Below are 20,203 nucleotides of genomic sequence, written 5' to 3'. Positions count from 1 at the left end.
GTATGACATAGGTGTGTCTTGTAGACAACATCAGTGGCCAGAAAGCAGTGTATGGGGGTCATTTGCAGTGCCACAGCCACTGGTTAGCCAGCTGAGAGTGAGTGTTATATAAGACAGGGCCATTAGACTTTTACGATGCCTGTTACCACCTTGAAAACTTTCCCTCTGGAATTGAAACCAGGTTGGGGCCAAATGTAACACACTGGCATTTGCTGCAGCCGACACACATTTGCCTTGCAGCTGCTGCTGCTGTTAGCACAAGGACTTGGTATTGCCGTCTTCAAATAAATATTATTAAGAGGAAGAATAGCAACAGTCATTCTTTCCACTTGGAAAAACTTTAAGGCTGTAATCTTGTTTATTTTAAAAGCATTTCTGAATCGTTTCATACGTCAAAAATCTCTAAGCGGTGTACACGAGGTAGGTTAGGTTGATAATGAACTGGTCCAAGATCACCCAGCGCGTTTCAGGCTGAGTGGAAATTACCCCTGTGCCACACTAGCCTCCTTCTCTGCTTTTGTCAAAGAGGATGTCTGGAAATGCCACTCTATTAGGGATGTTTTTTGACTGTATGGAAGAGAAAGTCTTGCTATCTTCTTCTCCCTTGTGTGCCAAGTCTCCCTGACTCCGCAGATCCCTAAGGAGTGAATAACCAAATGAGACAACAGCATATAGTTTTATGGGTTCCAGTAGGTCACAATCAGTTACAGTTGTGAACTGCTTGGCATAGGCATCGGGTGAAGCCAAATTATATCACTCCAGCCTGGGACAGCATCTAAGGGTAAATCACCACTAGGCGGCTCTATGACCTACATAAGATAGGGTACCCCCAAGGGGTCACTGTTGGAGGAGTGTCATAGCCCTAGCCCCTGCCTGGATGTCAGACAGAAGCCACTCCTCATGGATCCCTTTAACAGGATACCATTAACCAAGGAAGGGCAAGCAGAGGCTACAACCTCCCCTCCAGCCAAAACCAAGGCTTACCCAGTACCTAACCTCACGAAGTTGTAATGATTGCTATGAGGTAGGCAAACCAAATGGCCGGTGCCAATTTGCCAAGTGGAAAAATTCCTGCCTGGCCCCAATATGGCAGCCAACATGATCCATAGCAAGTATGAATTGCAACAAAATTAGAGGGAGGGAGATGCGGCAGAAGAAGGGACTGCCAGGCTGGGCCACAATTTATACTGCTTCTCCCGGGAGCAAGCCCAGCTGGTGCTGATTGGCTGGCTGGGCCTGCCCCCAGGGAAAGCCCATCCAAGACCTGCGGGCTCAGGTCAATCGCCAGTAGGCGGTCAGTTAAACCCCGCCCCCCTCACCAGATCACTGCAGGGCCCATGCTCTGGCCGCAACACCACCCACCAGATAAGGTGAGAGGAATTATTGGCACCTCTAAGCTGGTTCGCCCTAAGGGTTCAGGGGATAGAATCTGTTGCTTTTCCTGCTTCTCATTATCCTGAGGCCCATCTTGATGACTTCATCAATCTTTCCAAATATTAAAAATAAGAACATGCTCCTCTATTCCTCATCTTGCAGTAAATAAGAGATTGAAATGAAATGAAATACTATCTTCCTGTTTGTGGCAAGCACCGGCCCTTCAGTTTCCAGAGGGTTGTCAAGGACTCAATTGGGAAGGCATCTGACCCAAGAAAGGGGGGCCCCTGCTGAATTTTGCAGTCTTCTCGCTCACTCAGCAAATAAACAGCACGGGGCTCTCCTCCTCCCCGCCCCCCTGCCCGGCCTTCCCCAGACTCCTTTCCCTTCCATTTCACACAGACCAGGCCTGTTGCAAGACAGGTGGAGCAATCTGGGCCCTGAGTAATAGTGGAAAATCCGAGTGCATCGGAAAGATAAACAGCCCTGTGCAGATAGTATAAAAGTCCTTTTTCTAGCACATACCAGGTAAGCCTCAAATGACCGAAACTGTAAAAACACACCAAGGTTTCCCCACAGACAGATTAAATTAGCCTTCAGAATTAGCAGGGGGAAAGGGTAATGTATGTGTGTGTGCATAGACCACCACACTTTTCGTAAAAACCTGATGAGACTGAACACATGCAAAATAAATGCCACCAGTGAGTGATCTTCAGGTACAGGAGCAGCTCTATCATTAGGCAGAGGGAAGTCGTGACCTCAGGCAGCTGATTTTGGGTGTCATTAAACAACAGCACATTATTAGTACAGTGGTACCTCTGGTTGCAGACGGAATCCGTTCCGGAGCTCTGGTCGGATCCTGAGGTTTCTGCAACCGGAGGTTCCTGTTGTGCATGCACACATGGCACGATAGAGCACTTCTGCACATACGCACATGGCAAAACCTGGAAATATACTTCCGGGTTTGCCGTGTGCGTATCCCAAAGGATACATAACAAGAGGGGCACAGAAGTAAAAGTACTACTTACTTACTTACGCATTATATTATTACAGATAAGAATGGGGAGAGACGCTAACAGGATTTTACTGCCTTATGTCTTGAACATCATATTAGCTACGCCCTTCAATTTCAGTTGATCTATTCTAAGAAGAACTAACCTTAGAGACAACACCAGCGGTGGAGCATATGCCTGCGCTGCCCAGGGCGGGTGCGATCCTGAAGGGGGCATGGCATGGAGGGTGCCCTTCCAGGCACGGGATAGCCGCTCGAGTGTCTGGAGCGGCGTGCGCGACCTGCAGCTGGGGGGGAGGGAGCAAGCTGCTCACAGGGGCGGAGCAAACCACCCATGGTAGACATTTGGCGTGCCAGCCCCCAACTCCCAAGCTGTCAAAATGAAGGGTGAAGGGGGGAATCCCGCCAGCAAAGTGGTGCAGCTCCCCCCTTACCCCGATGGCTCGGGGTAGGCTTGGGAATCGTGGGTAGGCGGCGCACCGAATGACATCCCCCTCAGTGAGGGCACCCGGGGTGGTCCGCCCCCACCCCCTTCCTACGCCGCTGGACAACACTACATCAATCTACATCAATTTGCATATGATGAAAAATGGTGCTAACTTTAGAAAAGCATTCCTTCTTTTTTAGGTGATGCACATGTGTATCACAGGAAGCCTCCTCTTAAACATGGTGCCCCAATTTTCTCACACACAGGAGGGGAACCTTCTTCTCAGATGACCCTTTTATTCAAATTGGGAGTTCCTCCCCTACCATAATGCTGCCCACTTAATTGACTTCTTTAGTCAATTAACATGTATTCCAGTTTATTCATTCTGATACATCAGCTGAACAGTCTAGCCTGCCACATAATAATAATAATAATAATAATAATAATAATAATAATTCTTCACATTTTATGTTTGCCTCAAGGTGATTTTCAAATGTTCCATGAATGCAGCTATGGCATACAAAAGCCTTTGACTTTCACAGAACTCTTCAGTCACTCAAGCCTAGGAAGGATTTCATATTCTACCATATTAGGTTCACTCATCATATGGTTAAAGATAAAGATCATGAAATGGACTATATTTTTGTGTACACCTTTTTATCAGTACAGCAAAAATTTGCTTTTGTGTCTCATTTTTAAAGTTTGCATTTTTTAAAAAAGTAAAGTTTAGTTGTTCATTTATTTATTTTAAAGTTTCATTAAGTTTTAGTCTTTTTACTCTGATGAATAAAAATGATGTCCTGTATTAGTATGAGTATGTACTCAATAAATGTTTGCACTTTAAAAAATCCCAGGGTGCACACACACCCTAACGAAATGTGCTGTGCCATCTGTGGCTGTAGCTCAGTTGATAGAGCACATGCTTTGTATGCAGACCACCGCAGGTTCAATCTCCAGGAACAGGGTTGCCATATTTAAAAAGTGAAAATCCGGACATGGTTTGGGGCACAGTTGTGAGCTTTTTAAAGTTTTAACCATAGCTGTAATGAGCCAGATAGACCAGTGAGTCTGACTTGATATAAGACAGTTCCTTCTGTTCCTAATGTCTCCATGCTTCCTTTCCTCCATCTAGAACGTTGTCTGCACCGCTGAACTCAAGTGGTATCCTCATCCTGCACTGATCCACTGCATCAAGGGTTGTGAGGTGAGCATCCATGAGCCAACTCTTGCATATGTGTGCATGTGTGTGTTAAACCAAGCAATACTAAGTAGAGGAGGAGGAGGAGGAGGAGGAGGAGGAGGAGGAGGAGGAGGAGTTTGGATTTGATATCCTGCTTTATCACTACCCTAAGGAGTCTAAAAGCGGCTAACAACCTCCTTTCCCTTCCTCCCCCACAACAAACACTCTGTGAGGTGAGTGAGGCTGAGAGACTTCAGAGAAGTGTGACTGGCCCAAAGTCACCCAGCAACTGCATGTGGAGGAGCGAGGAATCGAACCCGGTTCACCAGATTATGAGTCCACCGCTCTTAACCTGGCTCACTACACTGGCTCACTAATTAATAAGATGCATCAGCTGATTATGGAGTTTTGTGGATCCCCTTGAAGCATGCTCTACAATATCTCTGAAGGCAAACCCCCCCCCCCCCCGCAAAGTGTAATCTGACCTTAAATGATGTCAAACTTTGCCTGCAAGGGGTTCAGGAGATAAGAATCTGACCCACTGGGCAGATCCAGCTCCCTACCCCTGTCCTAGCAAGAGGAATTCATTGTTCCTATTGAAACGCTGTTGAGTACACAGTGCACTTTGCATGAGGCTTCCCTTGTATGTGATCCAGAAGCTGCAGCTATAGCAGAATGTGGTGGCCAGGCAGCTCGCAGGAGCAAGCTACTAGGCACATGTTACTTGCCAGCTGAGAGAGCTGCACTGGTTGCCAATTTGCTACTGGACCAAGTTCGAGCTCCTTGAGTTAGTTCCTTGTGTCTGAAATTAGAGATCAGGCATGGGGGTGAGGGAAGGAGCAGCTGTGGAGATCAAATGGGTGGGGAGAGGAGAGAAAGCGGAGCCACTCCAACACATGGTTTGAGGGGGAGGCGATGGGGATGGGGGACCATCAAGCTAGGGCAGCCAGTGGTGGCAGCCAGCAAAGTTGCAAGTCCACTGTGGCTGCTACTGCTGCTTTCCTGCTGACTGAGAATAGCTGCTCCACCAGGGGAAGGCAGTGCCACAGGGCCTTGAAGTATGGGCGATACTGTTCTCTGTCAGTGTGAGGGGAAGGCAGCACCTTGCAGTTGTCTGCTCTGGTCTCCCTCAGCATGAGGGAAGGCAGCTAAGATCAGCAGTGTTTTCCACAGAGATCATTGTGTGATGTTGGCAGTGCCTTGAAATCGGCTGCTCTGCTCTCCCTCGCACGAGGTGTGCTATATTGCTGTGTACAGGGGTACCTCGGGGTAAGAACTTAATTCGTTCTGGAGGTCCGTTCTTAACCTGAAACTGTTCTTAACCTGAAGCACCACTTTAGCTAATGGGGCTCCCACTGTCGCCATGCCACCGCTGCACAATTTCTGTTCTCATCCTGAAGCAAAGTTCCTAAACCGAGGTCCTATTTCTGGGTTAGCAGAGTCTGTAACCTGAAGCGTCTGTAACCTGAGGTACCACTGTATTGCTGGGTCAAAATCGTTACCGTGATGTGATTTCAAAACCTATTTTGGCCAATATATTGAAAAATTGCACCGTGCTAAAACAGACAATAAAATTTGTGATATTACGATACAAAAATGACAAAAAATTAGTTGGGGAGGAGGCAAGGGATGGGGCCGCAGACCCCCTAGTGCGTTCCACAAACCCCGAGGAGTTCCTGGACCCCTAATTGGGAACTACTGGTCTAGAGTTTAAGACATTCCTAATCCTACCTGGAGATCTCAAGGATTGAACCTAGGGCCTTCTGCATGCAAATCAGATGCTCTACCACTGAGCTATGACCATTTGCCTAATAATAAATTAAGACTCCGGCCTTCAGAGCTGATTTTAAATAAGAACATAGAGAGCTGCCATCCACTAAGTCAGACCATATAGCTTGGTATTGTGGCTCTCCAGGGTTTCAGATAGGAGGCATTCCAAGCCCTACCTGGAGATGCCAAGAGTTGGAACCTTCAGTGTGCAAAGCAGATGTTCCGCCATTGAGCTACAGCCTTTCCCCAAAATCCAGTGTCTTCAAAAACCTTAAACTCTTAAAAAATAACCCCCACTGTTTCTCTTTTCTTTATTACCTCTTCTCACCTTAGAGCTTTCTGGTGACACTTACATCACTCATTTCACACTTTTCCTTGAACTAAAAATTACCTGCAACAAATTCCAGTCCCCCCCTTTAGAGAAAAGACCACGTATATAGGAAGCAGAGGATTGAAAACAAAGGGAGGAAGAGATGAAAGAGAATCTTAATACCTATGATTAGAAGTTGTCTCACTGCTCCATTAATAGATCTGTGTTTACGCTTTGCACTTAACTCATCTCCTTGAAATTAGCTCACTCGCTCTTGAGGTGTGTATGTGCATACAGGCATAGTTTTGGCCAAGACGTGTTATTTTCACTCCCTGGTACAGCTACAAGATTTGATTAAGGGTATGTGTGTGAATTTTCCAGTAGGTCTCCTATGTTTGCTTAAAGTCATTGCAAAGCTAAAGAAAAGGGATGATGGTGTGAAAGATGGAGCTCTGAGCACCTTGGAGGAAGGCAAACAACAACCACACAACAATGTGCAATCAAAAGATGCCAAGGTGTACACATGTGAATGTATTCAAATGATCCTCCTAGCCAGTCTTCCCCAAGCTGTTGCCCTTCAGATGTTCTCAGACTACAACCTCCATCATCTGTGACCATTGGTCATGCTGGCTGGGTGTTATAGGAGTTGTTGTCTGACATCATCTGTAAGGAACCAGCTTGGAGAAGTCTGCTCCAAGCTCATGGAGAGAGATCAGAAGAGATCTCCCTACCTCCCTCTTCCCTTCCTTCTTCTTCTCCTTTCCTTGCAACTTAAGAAATTGTCCAGCCATCAAACCATAGTTTCCCATTCCATCAAAACACAGTAAAGTATGGTTTTTATAAAGCAAGCCATAGATTGCTTACAAACCAGGAGTCATATTCCAAGGTGTGGTCTGTAAGCACATGAAATAACCACTTTAATGAAGCTAATCAGGCCTGGTTCTGGTAAGTTCCTGGTTGGGTGATCGCTTCAGAACCATATGTTTGTCATCTTGGGAAGATAATGTGGAACGTAGAAATCATAATTTTACAATCATCTGTATTTGTGGGTTGGGTTGAAGGACTTGGATGTTTATCCTTGACAACAGGAGTATGCCCAAGACTGGAATATGCCTGAGACCCCTTCTTCATTTATGAACTTCTAAAAGGCATGAGCCCCTTGAGATTATTCAAAAGTTTAATTTAGTTCAGAATCTGGCCGCTTGGATTCTGAATGTTTTAGCTAAGTGAAACTATATTATACCAACTCTGAAAGAATGACATTGGCTGCCTACTCGTCCCTGAGCCTGATTCAAGTGTTGATGTTAACCTTTAAAGCAGGGTTGGGAACCTATGGCCCCCAGAGACTGCTGGACTTCCATTCTAATGGGGGGGGCAATAACTCAGGGGTAGAGCATCTGCATTGTGCGTAGAAGGTCCCATGGTTCAATTCCCCAATGGCATCGCTAGGTAGAGCTGTGTGAGAGGCCCTTCTCTGAAATCCTGGAGAGATGCTGCCAATCAGTGTAGGCAGTGCTGAGCAAGAAAATCCATTGGTCTGACTCAGCGTAAGCTTTCTCTGACCTCTGTTCCTGTCAGTCCCAGCCTGCAGGCCAAAGATGGTGGGAATTGGTATACAACAACAGCTGGAGGATCACAACTTCCCTATTCCTCCGTTAAGGTTCTAAAGGTCTCACGACCTAGATACCTTGAAGGAACACTTCTTCCTGTATTATCCTGTTTGTGCAGTAAGATCCTTAACTAAGGCCCTTCTTTGACAACTATCAGTTGGGGAAGCCTGGTATGTATGCACAAAAGAGAGGATCTTTTCTGTGGTGGCATCCCGGCTTTGGCACACACTCCCTAGAATGGCTCTGTGATTCATTTGATGCCATTATCTCAGGCATTTTAAGCTGGTTTCTAAAATATGCAGTAATAGTGGCTTTGAAGAAAGATTAAATGAATTCATGGCAGCAAAGGCTATCAATGGAAAATAACTACACTGGTTATTTTCTCCCTGCGCTGTTGGAGGCAGCAAACCTCTGAATGCCCGTTGCTGGGAGTCACCAGTGGGGAAAGCACTGTTGCACTCACGTCCTGCTTGTGAGCCTCCCAGAGGCATCTGGGTGACCCGTGTGAGAACACGATGCTGGACTAGATGGGCCTGTGGAAGAGTTTTGTTGCTGTTTCAATTTCTCTTTTACTGTACAGTAGTACCTCGGGTTAAGAACTTAATTCATTCTGGAGGTCCGTTCTTAACCTGAAACTGTTCTTAACCTGAAGCACCACTTTAGCTAATGGGACCTCCCACTGCCGCTGCACTGCTGCCGCACGATTTCTGTTCTCATCCTGAAGCAAAGTTCTTAACCCGAGGTACTATTTTGGGGTTAGCAGAGTCTGTAACCTGAAGCGTCTGTAACCTAAAGCATCTGTAACCTGAAGCATATTTAACCCGAGGTACCACTGTATTGTGTTGCTGTACAGTGCCCTAGAGTCCATCAATGAATAAAGAGGAATTTAGAAATTTACAATGAGCAAGCTGACAGCTCTCCTGTCATGATACTCAATGAAGGGCATTGATGCTCCCCTCTAGCCCCTCAAGGGCAGGTTTGCGTATGGAGAGAGGGGAATAACTGTGATTTAAAAACTTATGGGGTCTAAAATGTTTCACAGTGTCCCCTTGAAATATTTATGAGCTTGACCTTGGCTCCACAGAAAGGAAAGAGTGCCAAAATGTCCTCACTGATTGTTCTTCAGATGTCCCTATGTTTTATTTCTCCTGCTATTAAAAAACAAAACAAAACCCCACACAATTAATTAGCTGCAAACAAAACAAGGGCTGCTTTTAGCTCCCTACTTCATTTTCCAGAGACAGTTTCTTCTTCTGAAAGGACAGCGTGTGTCTCCATCTAGGATTAGTGGAACAGGAGAGCCCTAATGGTCACATAATGGGAACTGTGGGATGCAATTAAGTGACCCCCACCTGCAAAAACAGCAGCAGGCAGGACAGTTTCATGCAGAAACAATGAAATGGTGTGATTTTTGTGCAAGCAGCCAACTGTGTTGTAAGTGCGTAAGAAGAGCCCTGCTTCTGGATCAGGCCAAAGATCCATCTAGCCTAGCATTGTGTCCTCACTAGGTCAGCCAGGTGCCCCAGTGAGATGCCTGCAAGTAGGACCTGAGCACAACAGCGCTTTCCCCACCTTTGAATGCTAGTAAATGGCATTCAGAGGCATACTGCCTCCAACTTTGGACATGGAACATCATTATAGCTAGTAGTTATTGAAAGCCTGCCCCTCCGACACTAGGGCTCTCCCAGTTTGTTTCGGGCCCCACACATCAAGCAGGCCACACGCTGGATTTGATCTTTGGCGTAGGTATAGATGTGATCATGTCTCCTTCGATGAAGGTGCCATGGTCTGATCACTACGCTCTGAAAGCCAGGATTGACTTTCCGCCCCCACCCTGCTTAGGTGGCAAGCCAATTTGGGCTCGCCCGCAGAGGCTGATGGACCCTGATAGATTCCGCCAAGCCTTGCGGGACCTTGCTCCCCCTGGCGACTCATTGACTGAGCTTGTTGAGGGCTGGAATACCCAGCTCCTGGCAGCCATCGATGAGATCGCACCTAAGTGCCCTCTGCGACCCCGCAGAAACCGGGCTCCCTGGTTTACCGAGGAGCTCTGGAAAATGAAGCGGGACCTCAGACGGCTAGAGCGAGTATGGCGGGGTGCCCGTGACGGAGCCTCAAGAACATCTTATAGGGCTTTTATGAAAACCTACGAGATGGCGGTGAAGGCTGCTAAGAAGTCATACTTCTCGGCCTCCATTGCATCCGCTAGCTCTCGCCCAGCGCAATTATTTAGTATAATCAGGTCTTTAACGTCCCTTGAGGGACAGCCAAATTTAAATAACAATTTGACACTTAGCTGTGAGGCATTTGCGAGCTTTTTTGCAGAGAAGGTCTTGTTGCTCCGCCATGACCTCCCTGCCAATTTGGATACAATAAAGGAACTGGAGGCCCCTCGACTGTCCTCGTGTCCAGTATTGGACCACTTCGACCGGATATCCCCAGCCGATGTGGACAGACTCCTCCGAGCTGGAAAGCCCACCACCTGTCCTCTCGACCCGTGCCCGTCTTGGCTGATTAGAGCGTGTCCAGACGAGGTGCGGGCCCTCCTGGGGGATATCATCAATTTGTCCCTTGGCACGGGGACATTCCCAGGGGAACTGAAGGAGGCAGTGGTGCGCCCGCTCTTAAAGAAAACATCATTAGATCCTTTAGATCTATCCAATTACCGCCCGGTTTCGAATCTTCTGTTCCTGGGTAAGGTGATTGAGAGAGCGGTTGCTGAACAGCTTGGTGGGTTTCTGGATGAAACATCGGCTCTGGATCCATTCCAGTCCGGCTTCCGCGCTGGTCATGGGACCGAGACGGCTCTGGTCGCCCTAACAGATGATCTTCGTAGACAGCTGGATCGAGGCGGGTCGGGGCTGCTGATTCTTCTAGATCTGTCGGCAGCTTTCGACATGGTCGATCACGAACTTCTGGACCACCGCCTTGCTGACGTGGGGATCCAGGGCACAGTCCTTCAATGGCTGCACTCGTTTCTCTCTGGTCGGGGACAGAGGGTGGCGCTTGGGGGGGAATTGTCATCGCGCCACTCCTTGGTGTGTGGAGTACCTCAGGGTGCGATACTCTCCCCGATGCTTTTCAACACCTTTATGCGCCCCCTCGCCCAGCTTGTTCGGAGTTTTGGGCTGGGTTGCCATCAGTATGCCGATGACACCCAACTCTATCTGTTGATGGATGGCCATCCTGACTCGGCCCCAGACACACTGACCAGATGTTTGGAAGCTGTGGCTGGATGGTTACGTGGGAGCCGGTTGAAGCTAAATCCTTCGAAGACAGAGGTCCTGTGGCTGGGACGGGGCGATATGGGATTGGGGGGGCAACTCCCATCTCTTGCGGGGGCACAATTAGTGCCAGCACCATCCGTTAAGAGTTTGGGTGTAATCTTCGACACCTCCCTTTCCATGGAGGCGCAGATTGCAGCTATAACAAAGGCGGCATTTTTCCATCTCTGCCAAGCTAAGCAGTTGGCTCCTTACCTCTCTCGCCCTGACCTAGCCACTGTGATCCACGCGATGGTCACCTCCAGACTGGATTATTGTAATTCGTTCTACATGGGGCTGCCCTTGAGACTGACCCAGAAACTCCAGCGGGTGCAGAATGCTGCAGCGAGACTCCTTACAAGGTCTTCGCTGCGAGATCACATTCACCCGGTGCTACACCAGCTGCACTGGCTCCCGGTGGAGTACAGGATCAGGTTTAAGGTGCTGGTTTTAACCTTTAAAGCCCTATACGGCCTAGGACCCTTGTACCTACGGGACCGCCTCTCCTGGTATGCCCCACAGAGAAACTTACAGTCTTCAAATAAAAACATCTTGAAGGTCCCAGGCCACAGAGAAGTTAGGCTGGCCTCAACTAGAGCCAGGGCTTTTTTGGCTGTGGCTCCGATCTGGTGGAACACTCTTGTCACAAGAGACCAGGGCCCTGCGGGACTTGACATCTTTCCGCAGGGCCTGCAAGGCAGAGCTGTTCCACCAGGCCTTTGGCCAGGGCACAGCCTGACTCCCTCCCTCGGCAATCTTCGCGGAGCTCTGGCCCAATGGTTGCCAGTGGCCTGAATTAATTAATTTTATAATGAATGATTTTAGAGTGTTGTTTATGCTATGCTTTTATACTGTTTTATTGTTGTTAGCCGCCCTGAGCCCGGCTTCGGCTGGGGAGGGCGGGATATAAATAAAATTTATTATTATTATTATTATTATTATTATTATTGTCTAATCCACTTTACAAGCCACCCAAGTTGGTGGTCACCACTGCAATTTGTGGGAGTGAATTGCATGGTTAAATATGTGCCGTGCAGAAGTGGAATTTGGAAGTCAGAACCCATCAGCCATTCAAAGGCAACTTCAAGCCCTGCTTGGCTGGGCATGGATTTACCTTTGTGGCGCAGCACAGGAGAGGTGAAATGAATCACCGGTTGTAATAGTGACACTAGGTAATTGACCAATAGGCCTTGTCCATCAGCCAGAAGGCCTGCTGGGGGATAAGTGCCATTGTGTCCAGGTCTTGTTTGTAGGCTTCCCATTGGGGCATCTAGCTGGCTACTGTGAGAGCAGGATGCCGGAGGGTCTGGGCCATTGGTCTGATCCAGCAGGGTTCTTGGATTCTTAAAGGCATGATATAGGTTGAATCATCATCATCATCATCATTATTAGTGTCTCAATTTGGCTTCTTTCTTTCAGCCTTTTATGGGAGACAACTATTGTGATGGGAACAATAACCGAGCCTTTTGCAACTATGATGGTGGGGACTGTTGTGCCTCAACAGTGAAGACTAAAAAGGTAAGCTGGCACCCTCCTGGTTTTATTGCAGCCCCATATGGAAGAAGAACACTAGAGGGAAGTGTATTGCTGTTACTTCATTAGGGCAGTGTTAGGCAACCTGTGGCCCTCCAGGTGCTATGGAACTACAACTCACATCATATCCCTAGCCACTGGCTGTGCTGGCAGGGGCTGATAGGAGTTAAGAAGGCATCTCAAAGGCTACATGTTCCTCATCTCTGTGTTAGGGATGTCAGTGACAGATCTCCTGCAGATAGTCCTGTGTTCAAAGGCATAGCTTGCTTTGTTCAGATGTGCCAGAAAGTACTGGTACATTTGGGGATGTTTTATTTCCTGTGGAACATGCTGCCACTCTTTTTACTTGTTTCTTGTCTTGATGCTGGTCCTTAACTACCATGATGTGTTAGGAGAGCACCAATCAGAGTTAATCTTTTAATGGGGTTAAATTACTAGCTCAGTGGTAGAATGACTGCTTCGCATGCAGAAAGTCCCATGTTGAGACTCCAGCCTCTTCAGGTAGGGCTGGTGGTGTCCCCACTCTGAAACTCTGGAGAGTCACAGCTGCCAGTCAGTGTAGATAATGGTCTGACTCTGCATAAGGCAGCTTCCTATGTTCCTAGTAGGTAACTGGCTGATTTCTATCCTGACTGACTTCTGTTGAAATGGAAGAAGCACTGCAACATTAGAATAGAACCTCTCCAAAGTGGAGGACACAGATCTGCCAGAAATTCTTAAAAATATTGGCCGTATTTAAACAATGAAATAAATGCACAAAGTATTGGACATTTGGTGTTTTTCTGCAAACACTGAGCAATTAGTACAAAGTCGACGTGTTCCCTGGCTAATTCCACTTGTAACAGTGAATCAAAATAGAGGTCAAAATGTACTGTCCAAGTAAAGTAACAAAGCTTTTGGTGAGATGTGAACACATCTGGAGCGGATAGCGCAGTAAAATTATCTATATCAAAATTTATCTACATCAGAGGTAGGCAATGTGGTGCCCTCTGTATCTTTTTGGACTGAAACTCCTATCATTTTTGGCTAATAGTAATGCTGGCCTGGCATTATAGGAGTAGGAGGCCAACAAAATATTTAGGGCATTATACTGACTATCCCAGATCTGTATATTTGCTCCAAAACAATTGAATTGAATGAATACAAGCACATTAGGAGAAGAGAGAGCTGCAATACTGAGCCATATTTTTAGTCCGTCTAGCTCAGGATTGTATACACTTATTGGCAGTGTTTCAGACAGGGGTCAGTCCCAGCCCTACCTTGAGATGCCTGGGATTGAACCTAGGACCTTCTGCATGCAAAGCAGATGTTCTGCCAACTAAGCTACAATTACCATTTATTGTTTGATGCTTTTTGTTTCTGCTTGGAAATTGTGATTCAGTTTATGCCCCTCTTTGTAATGTGTGTTGTTCTGTGGCTTCCAGGAGCTTGCAGGTACCTGTTGGGTTTCGGATTCAGACGCTGGGTCATTCGGACAGTGGGGCCCAGCCCTGAGAAGTATTTTCCTGTCTGTGATCAGGGGCATCTTACCCATAGACATTAGTGGTGCAGGGCGCCAGGGTGCCAAATTTTGGAGGGCGCCACAGACTGAGTGTCCGGGAAGGAGAGTCAGGGCTCGCTCCCTTCCCCGCTCTGGGGCAGCCCGCTCCTCTCCTCTCAGCCGCCCATCGGAGCACGCTGTGTCTGTCTCAGGGAAGCCCCTTTGCGTCCCCTCCCTCTGGGGCTGCCTGGGTGTCTCGTGGGTGCAATCGGGGGCAGGGGTGGCGTGGGGTGGGCATGTCTCTCCCACCCCTCTCTGGCTACATTGCTGCCTGTGTGCCTCCCTGCGGAGTCTGCGAGCGGAGCAGGGAAGTGCCCTGTGCAATCCCGGCACCGAGCAAGGATGGGAGGCCGTCTGGGCTGTGATCCGGGCACCTCTAACTTACGTGCAGCTCTGAGCGTACATCAGACAACTCTGGGAAACGGGGGGGGGGGGGGGGAGAGAGAGATCTGCACAACGGTGCCGGATATGCTTAAGACGGCCCTGTCTGCGACCCTTGACTGTAAAGCAGATTCTTGCCATTGTTTGCTGAAATAGAGTAACCCCACCTCCATCCTTGCTTTGCCCTTTGAGGTACTTTGTTAGTGGAATGTTAAAATGGTATGTTCCAAAAGGGGGAGGAGAATGAAAGGCAAGAGAAAGGAGGGTGTTATGTATCAAAATACTCTGACTGCTTTGTCTTCCAAGCATGATTGTGCCACCTTCACAAAAATAAGCCTAGAATGAACTTGTATGTGAAGGCCAGACTAAGGAAAGTGGAGAGGGAAAAGAAAGGAAGGGCATGAGAGAGAAATTTAATAAAGTTTGCATATTTAAATATGAATCTGCCTAATTTGCACTTTCTGAAACAACATGCACACCAGAACACAGCCACCTTTCAAAATTTACACTTCTCCAAATTTTGCAATGCAGTTTCCCACCCCAATAATATGTGCAGAAATGCATATAACCAAAGTAAAATGCACATAAAAGATACATACACTTGGGAAAACAAAGTAGAAAAAATCACTATAGCTGGGGAATTTGTCTTGCAAAAATGTGTCTATTAGACAAAATTGCATTAAAAATGTGTCTCTTAGGAGAAAATTGCAGTAAAATGCTGACAAATTTTCACAAGGTCTTAAAAAAATAAATATTACAACCTGAAGTGGAGACCTGAACTTAATACTGGAAAACAGAGAAACTGAAATGGATGATTTGCCTATCCCTACCAGTTTGCAGAGGTTTTTCAAGACACACACTCCTATGAACCAGGCAGGCTGTCTTGCTAGTTCAGCAGGAAGGCAGTGTGTAGCCAGCCAGCAGAATGAACATGTTAATCTACTGAGCCGCTTGCCCTGCAATTGACCTGGGAGCGTCTTTGAGGCTCAACAAAGAGTGTTCCATCCAGCCTTTCCTAACTAATGGCAGGGAATGGGGCCTTCTTCTAGGGATCCAGAGGGGATAAGGTCCTCCATTAAGGACAAACAAAATCCTATTTCCTTTTAATGTCTGCGACCTCCTGACCCTCCCCAGATTCCCAGCTCCCTCATAGCTTGAATGCTTAGTGAAGCTTTCTACCTTCTTATTTTCTCCACTGCATAACAATTGTAAAGGGAGACAAATGCTTTAGAACAGCAGAACTACACTGTTAAATTGAGCAAGCAAGCCAGCAATTGTGTTTGTGTGTGTGTATTGATGGTGGAGGCATTAACTGCATACCTCTAGGGTGATTGTTGACCAGAAAGGGTTGGATTTTGCAGACATATTTGCAAATCATTTGGTACCTGTTTATTTATTGTATTTATTGGTTTTCTGCAAAGTTTTAAGCAGAGCAGCGTGCACGCTCTCTCTATCTCTCTCTCTCAACATTTATTTGTATACTACCTAATCAAAAAGAATAAATAGATAAAAGACCTCTAAGCGGTTCACATAAAATAATCTAAAACATAAAACTCTTAGAACAAGTGGACATAATAAAATTATCAAAATATAGATAAAATCAAAAGCTGAAATACATTGGGCAGCAACCAAAGGAATATAGCCCAGTTCTCTGCTAAAATGAATATCAGACAACTACATTTCAGTTTAACATCTAAACACAGATGTTGGAAAGTGTATGGTAACTAGGAGATGATATATTAGTTAGATATTATCCTTCCTTACTCAAGTTTGTGAGTACAGCAGAGTGCATCCCTTTGCAGCAGAATAGGAAGCTGTTGATTCAGCTGGTTACAGCCTTTTTGATGAAGCAACCAGAATGCCTTGGTGCAGCCTGGATTCTTCCAGGTATTTTCCCCTTTTATCCCACTTAAAACCATAACAACACACAAAAAAGTCTTTTTAGAATAAAATAGTGTTTACTCACAGATCACATTCAGTAGCAATCTGGAGGTACATTTGTGTGTGTATAGGATGATGGCGTCAGAAGCAGTGGTAGAAGATGTGTGATGAAGGCAAACAAGCAAGATGGAGTAAGAGAGAGAGAGAGAGAGAGAGAGAGAGAGAGAGAGAGAGATACAGGACCAGCCCTTTTTATAAGTTACACACATCTCTGCCTGGCCGCACCCAGGAGGAGTGGCTCCTGCAGGTTTGACAGGAAGTTCTCCCTGTGGGATCCACATTCCACTGTGTGCCCATTCTAGCAAAAAGGACTTTGCTGCTCTTTCTGGATATCCCTCAAAAGAGGAAGTCTGTTGTATCACCTCTGAAACCCAGTTGCTGGGAATTGCACATGGGGAGAGCACTTCTGCCCTTGCGTCCCGCTTGTAGGCTTCCCATTGGGGCATTTAGTGGGCTGCTGTGAGCAGAGGATGCTAGACAAGATAGACCTTTGGCCTGATCCAGCAGCTAGACTATTCATATTCATATTCTTGTTTATGTTATTTCTGAATGGAAGGGGTCACCTTCTTTCTCCCTAAAGGCCAGACGGTTCTCGGTCACTGTGGCCACAATTCCTTATCAAATATTCCAGGATTCTCAACTCACTATGACATATCTTTCCACTGCAATGTTTTCTTCACAGGATTTCCTGCCCACTGCAAGTGGAGTTAGGGGGGGAAATTATAGGTTGTAATAGTGGACTGTTTTTTCATTACATTATTAAAATCCAGGATAAGCATCACAGCACTCTTTTAAAAAATGACTCAATTCTTTGCTTGTTTTTACATTGATGTGTGCCTCCTAAATATATATATCACACACACACACACACACACACACACACACACACACACACATCCTACTTCTATCATCCCTGACTAGCTAACTCAGAGATCCTGGAGCAGGGCATCCTGGTAACATAAGGATGCTTGAATAATGCAGTCTTTGCAAATGCATGGGAACGTAAGAAGAAGCCTTATACCAAGTCAGACCATTGGTCCACTTAGGTTTGTCTACACTGACTGGCAGTAACTCACAAGGACCTCTCCCAGCCCTTCCTGGAGATGCTGAGGATTGAACCTGTGGCCTTCTGCGTGCACAGCAGATGCTCTATTCCTGAGCTATGGTCCTTCCCCAATAGCCATTGGTTCTTCTAACTCCATGTAGTCTACACTGACAGGCAGCTCTCCAGGCTTCCATGTCTTAGGTGAGAAACTGATAATGTTCTAGACTAAACACGGAGCCCTTCAGATGATGTTGGACTCCATTTCCCATCAGCCTTAGCCAGCATGGTCAGTGGTCAGGGGTAGTGAGAGTTAGAATCCAACAATATCTGAAGAGCTACCCCTGCTGTGCTGAAATATGTTTGCATTGGAAGACACAGGCAGCCAACCACTACTGAGCTCTTCCTGTCTTGTGTATAATCTGGCTCTGTGTGTGTGTAACTTCTCTTGCTGGCTGAGAAAATCTGGATTGCTTTTGCTCACCTGCTCTCTCTTTTGTCAGGAGGTTCCATGGCTGGAGTGACCTCTCCTCACAGCCCACATCCGCGAATCATGAATAATGAGCTCATTCTAATTGCAAAAAGATGGGCCTCTGTTGCCTCTGCCAGAACCATTGCTTCCTTAAAGCAAGGATCAGGCCATTGAATTCCTCAATATTGCTTCACTACAGACTGGGAGGGGAATATCGTAGCACATGTGCTTTTAGCGATTCCGTTATACATAGAGTATCAAAGCAATTTGGGGGAAAAGAAATGACCTACATGTTTATTTATTTATAAAAAGAGGCCATTTTAAGTTGTCAGTTCAACAGACTTTTGGCTGATTCGCAAAACAGGTGCTGATCTTGGAAAGGAAGCACGCATTTTAGAGAACCTGACACTGTTTTATCAGAAATGCACATAAACACAAATTGCAGTCTGTTTACAGCAGGACTGGGGCAAGTCTTTCTTCCATTGAAGGCTACATTCCCTTGGGAGTAATCGGTTAGGCAGATTACATGCTGGAAGTGTGCAAAGCCAGAGCAAAACAAGCAACCCTTTCTCTCTTCAGTCACCCTTCTTTGCTCTTTTTTTCTGATAGTGGAGGGACAGATCTCTGTTGCTTGCCGAGGGTTTTCCTCTTTCCCTATTCTTTTCACATCAGTCTACCTGTTCTGACCCCCCTCTCATCCATTCGTCCCTCTCTCTTTCTCTGGGCTCTCTCCCTACCCATGTGAACTGCAGGCTGACCACTCCTCCTTTAGCAAAAAAACAAAAATGGCCAGGGCAGATGGGATTTGACTCAAGCAGTCAACCTGACATGTTTGCATAGTGATAGTGAATACATGGTAGTAAATACCTGGCAGAACCCAAAGTAAATTTATGGATGTAAGGCTTGGAGAATATGGTCATAGGTTCAGCAGTAGCTGGCTAGTGGGTGCTCACCTGACCTCCTGTCACGGGCATCAGTGTGACTTACTCATAGGAGGAGGATCAAGGCAGCAACAAGGGTCTGGTGCAAAGGCACCATTGGGAACACCAGGTCAGCTCCACCAGGACACTTGCCATGCCCCAGCCTCACCCCTCCTTCCTCTTACCATAATGTTGCAGTGATACTGGTGATGGGAGCTCAGGCAATTCTCTGCTGATTGCTACTTGCATAGGCATCTGGTTGGCTGGTGTGAGAACAGAGTGCTGGGCAAGGCCCTTTGGTCTGATCCAGCAGGGCTCTTCTGTTGTCCTGATACACAATAGCTAGGATCTAAAATAAATCATACTACAATATTTATTCTCACATGGATCTCTACCGGGGTGCCCAAACTTTTTTCAAAGAGGGCCAGATTTGATGAAGTGAGCATGCGTGAGGGCTGGCCAAAGTTGTTGACCTTTTTTTTAGGATTGAGCTTTTGAGGGGATTTTATAAACTGCCACAGGAGCTGGATTAGGCCCCTGAAACAGACTTTGGACATGCCTGTTGCCTACTAAATCTACTGACAATCAATGTTGTTCAGGATTACACACACACACACACACACACACACCCGCCAATATAGGAAAAAGAGGAAGAGAGAGAAATATCCAACAATTTTATGAATTTCATGGTTCAGCAATGTTCTGGGTCTTGCTTACCCTTAGAAACGCATAATTTGTGAGCTATTATCTCTGCAATAGGCAGAGTCCACGTATTCTTATACCACAGCGAGATGTTTAAGTCCTGGAAATTCCACATAATTCCAGCATCCACCTAAGAAGTTCCTCGGTTTGCAAACGTGCTGTTTCATTATCTCATAAGTTTAGAAGGTCAGGTTGTGGGAAGGCTTGGGTGGGCCATTTATTTATTTGTTTGCTTGCTTGCTTTTGGTACTGTATTTCTTCAAAAGAAATCCATGCAAAGTTTTGATGCCAGAGGGCATTCCCAACATAAGTTGAAGAATATTCTCCTATTGTCGCAACTATGCCAACAATTCTATGGTACGTTTGATGTCCTATCAGAAAGCTGCACAAGAGTACAATGCCACCCATGCAGAATTTTTAAACAAAATTCCTTTAACATAAGCTGAGGTAGATTTATAGAACTTAGAAGATGATGATGATGATTACTTCCGGGGTGGCGCCACCGGCAATGGCGGACTCCCTCTGAACTGGAGGGACTAGCTCCGCGGGAAACGGGTCTTCTCCGCTACGGCGAAGCAGGGACCCTCTTAAAAAATCACAGGCGGATGAAGCCTGTGACCATGGGACTCGGCGGGCACCTTTAGCACCCCCCAATCCGCTAAGGAACCCACTAACGGGCTCCGAAGTGAAGAGTGGGAAGTGGCGCGGTGCTGTGAGTCAACTGCT

At 46.6% G+C, this 20,203-nt stretch overlaps 1 protein-coding gene across 1 annotated transcript in view; it reads left to right on the top strand.

Annotated features, from left to right (window-relative positions):
- The window catches only part of PAPPA (pappalysin 1), a 234,811-nt gene that overhangs the window by 204,629 nt on the left and 9,979 nt on the right, over positions 1–20,203 (top strand). The window contains exons 20-21 of the mRNA XM_080990779.1: positions 3,946–4,017; positions 12,366–12,464. Coding sequence (XP_080846905.1) covers positions 3,946–4,017; positions 12,366–12,464 — 171 coding nt within the window. The remainder of the gene's footprint in view (positions 1–3,945; positions 4,018–12,365; positions 12,465–20,203) is intronic.

The sequence above is a fragment of the Podarcis pityusensis genome (assembly GCF_964106645.2).
Source record: "Podarcis pityusensis genome assembly, chromosome: Z".
NCBI lineage: Eukaryota > Metazoa > Chordata > Lepidosauria > Squamata > Lacertidae > Podarcis > Podarcis pityusensis.
This window is presented reverse-complemented; position numbering and strand designations above follow the sequence as displayed.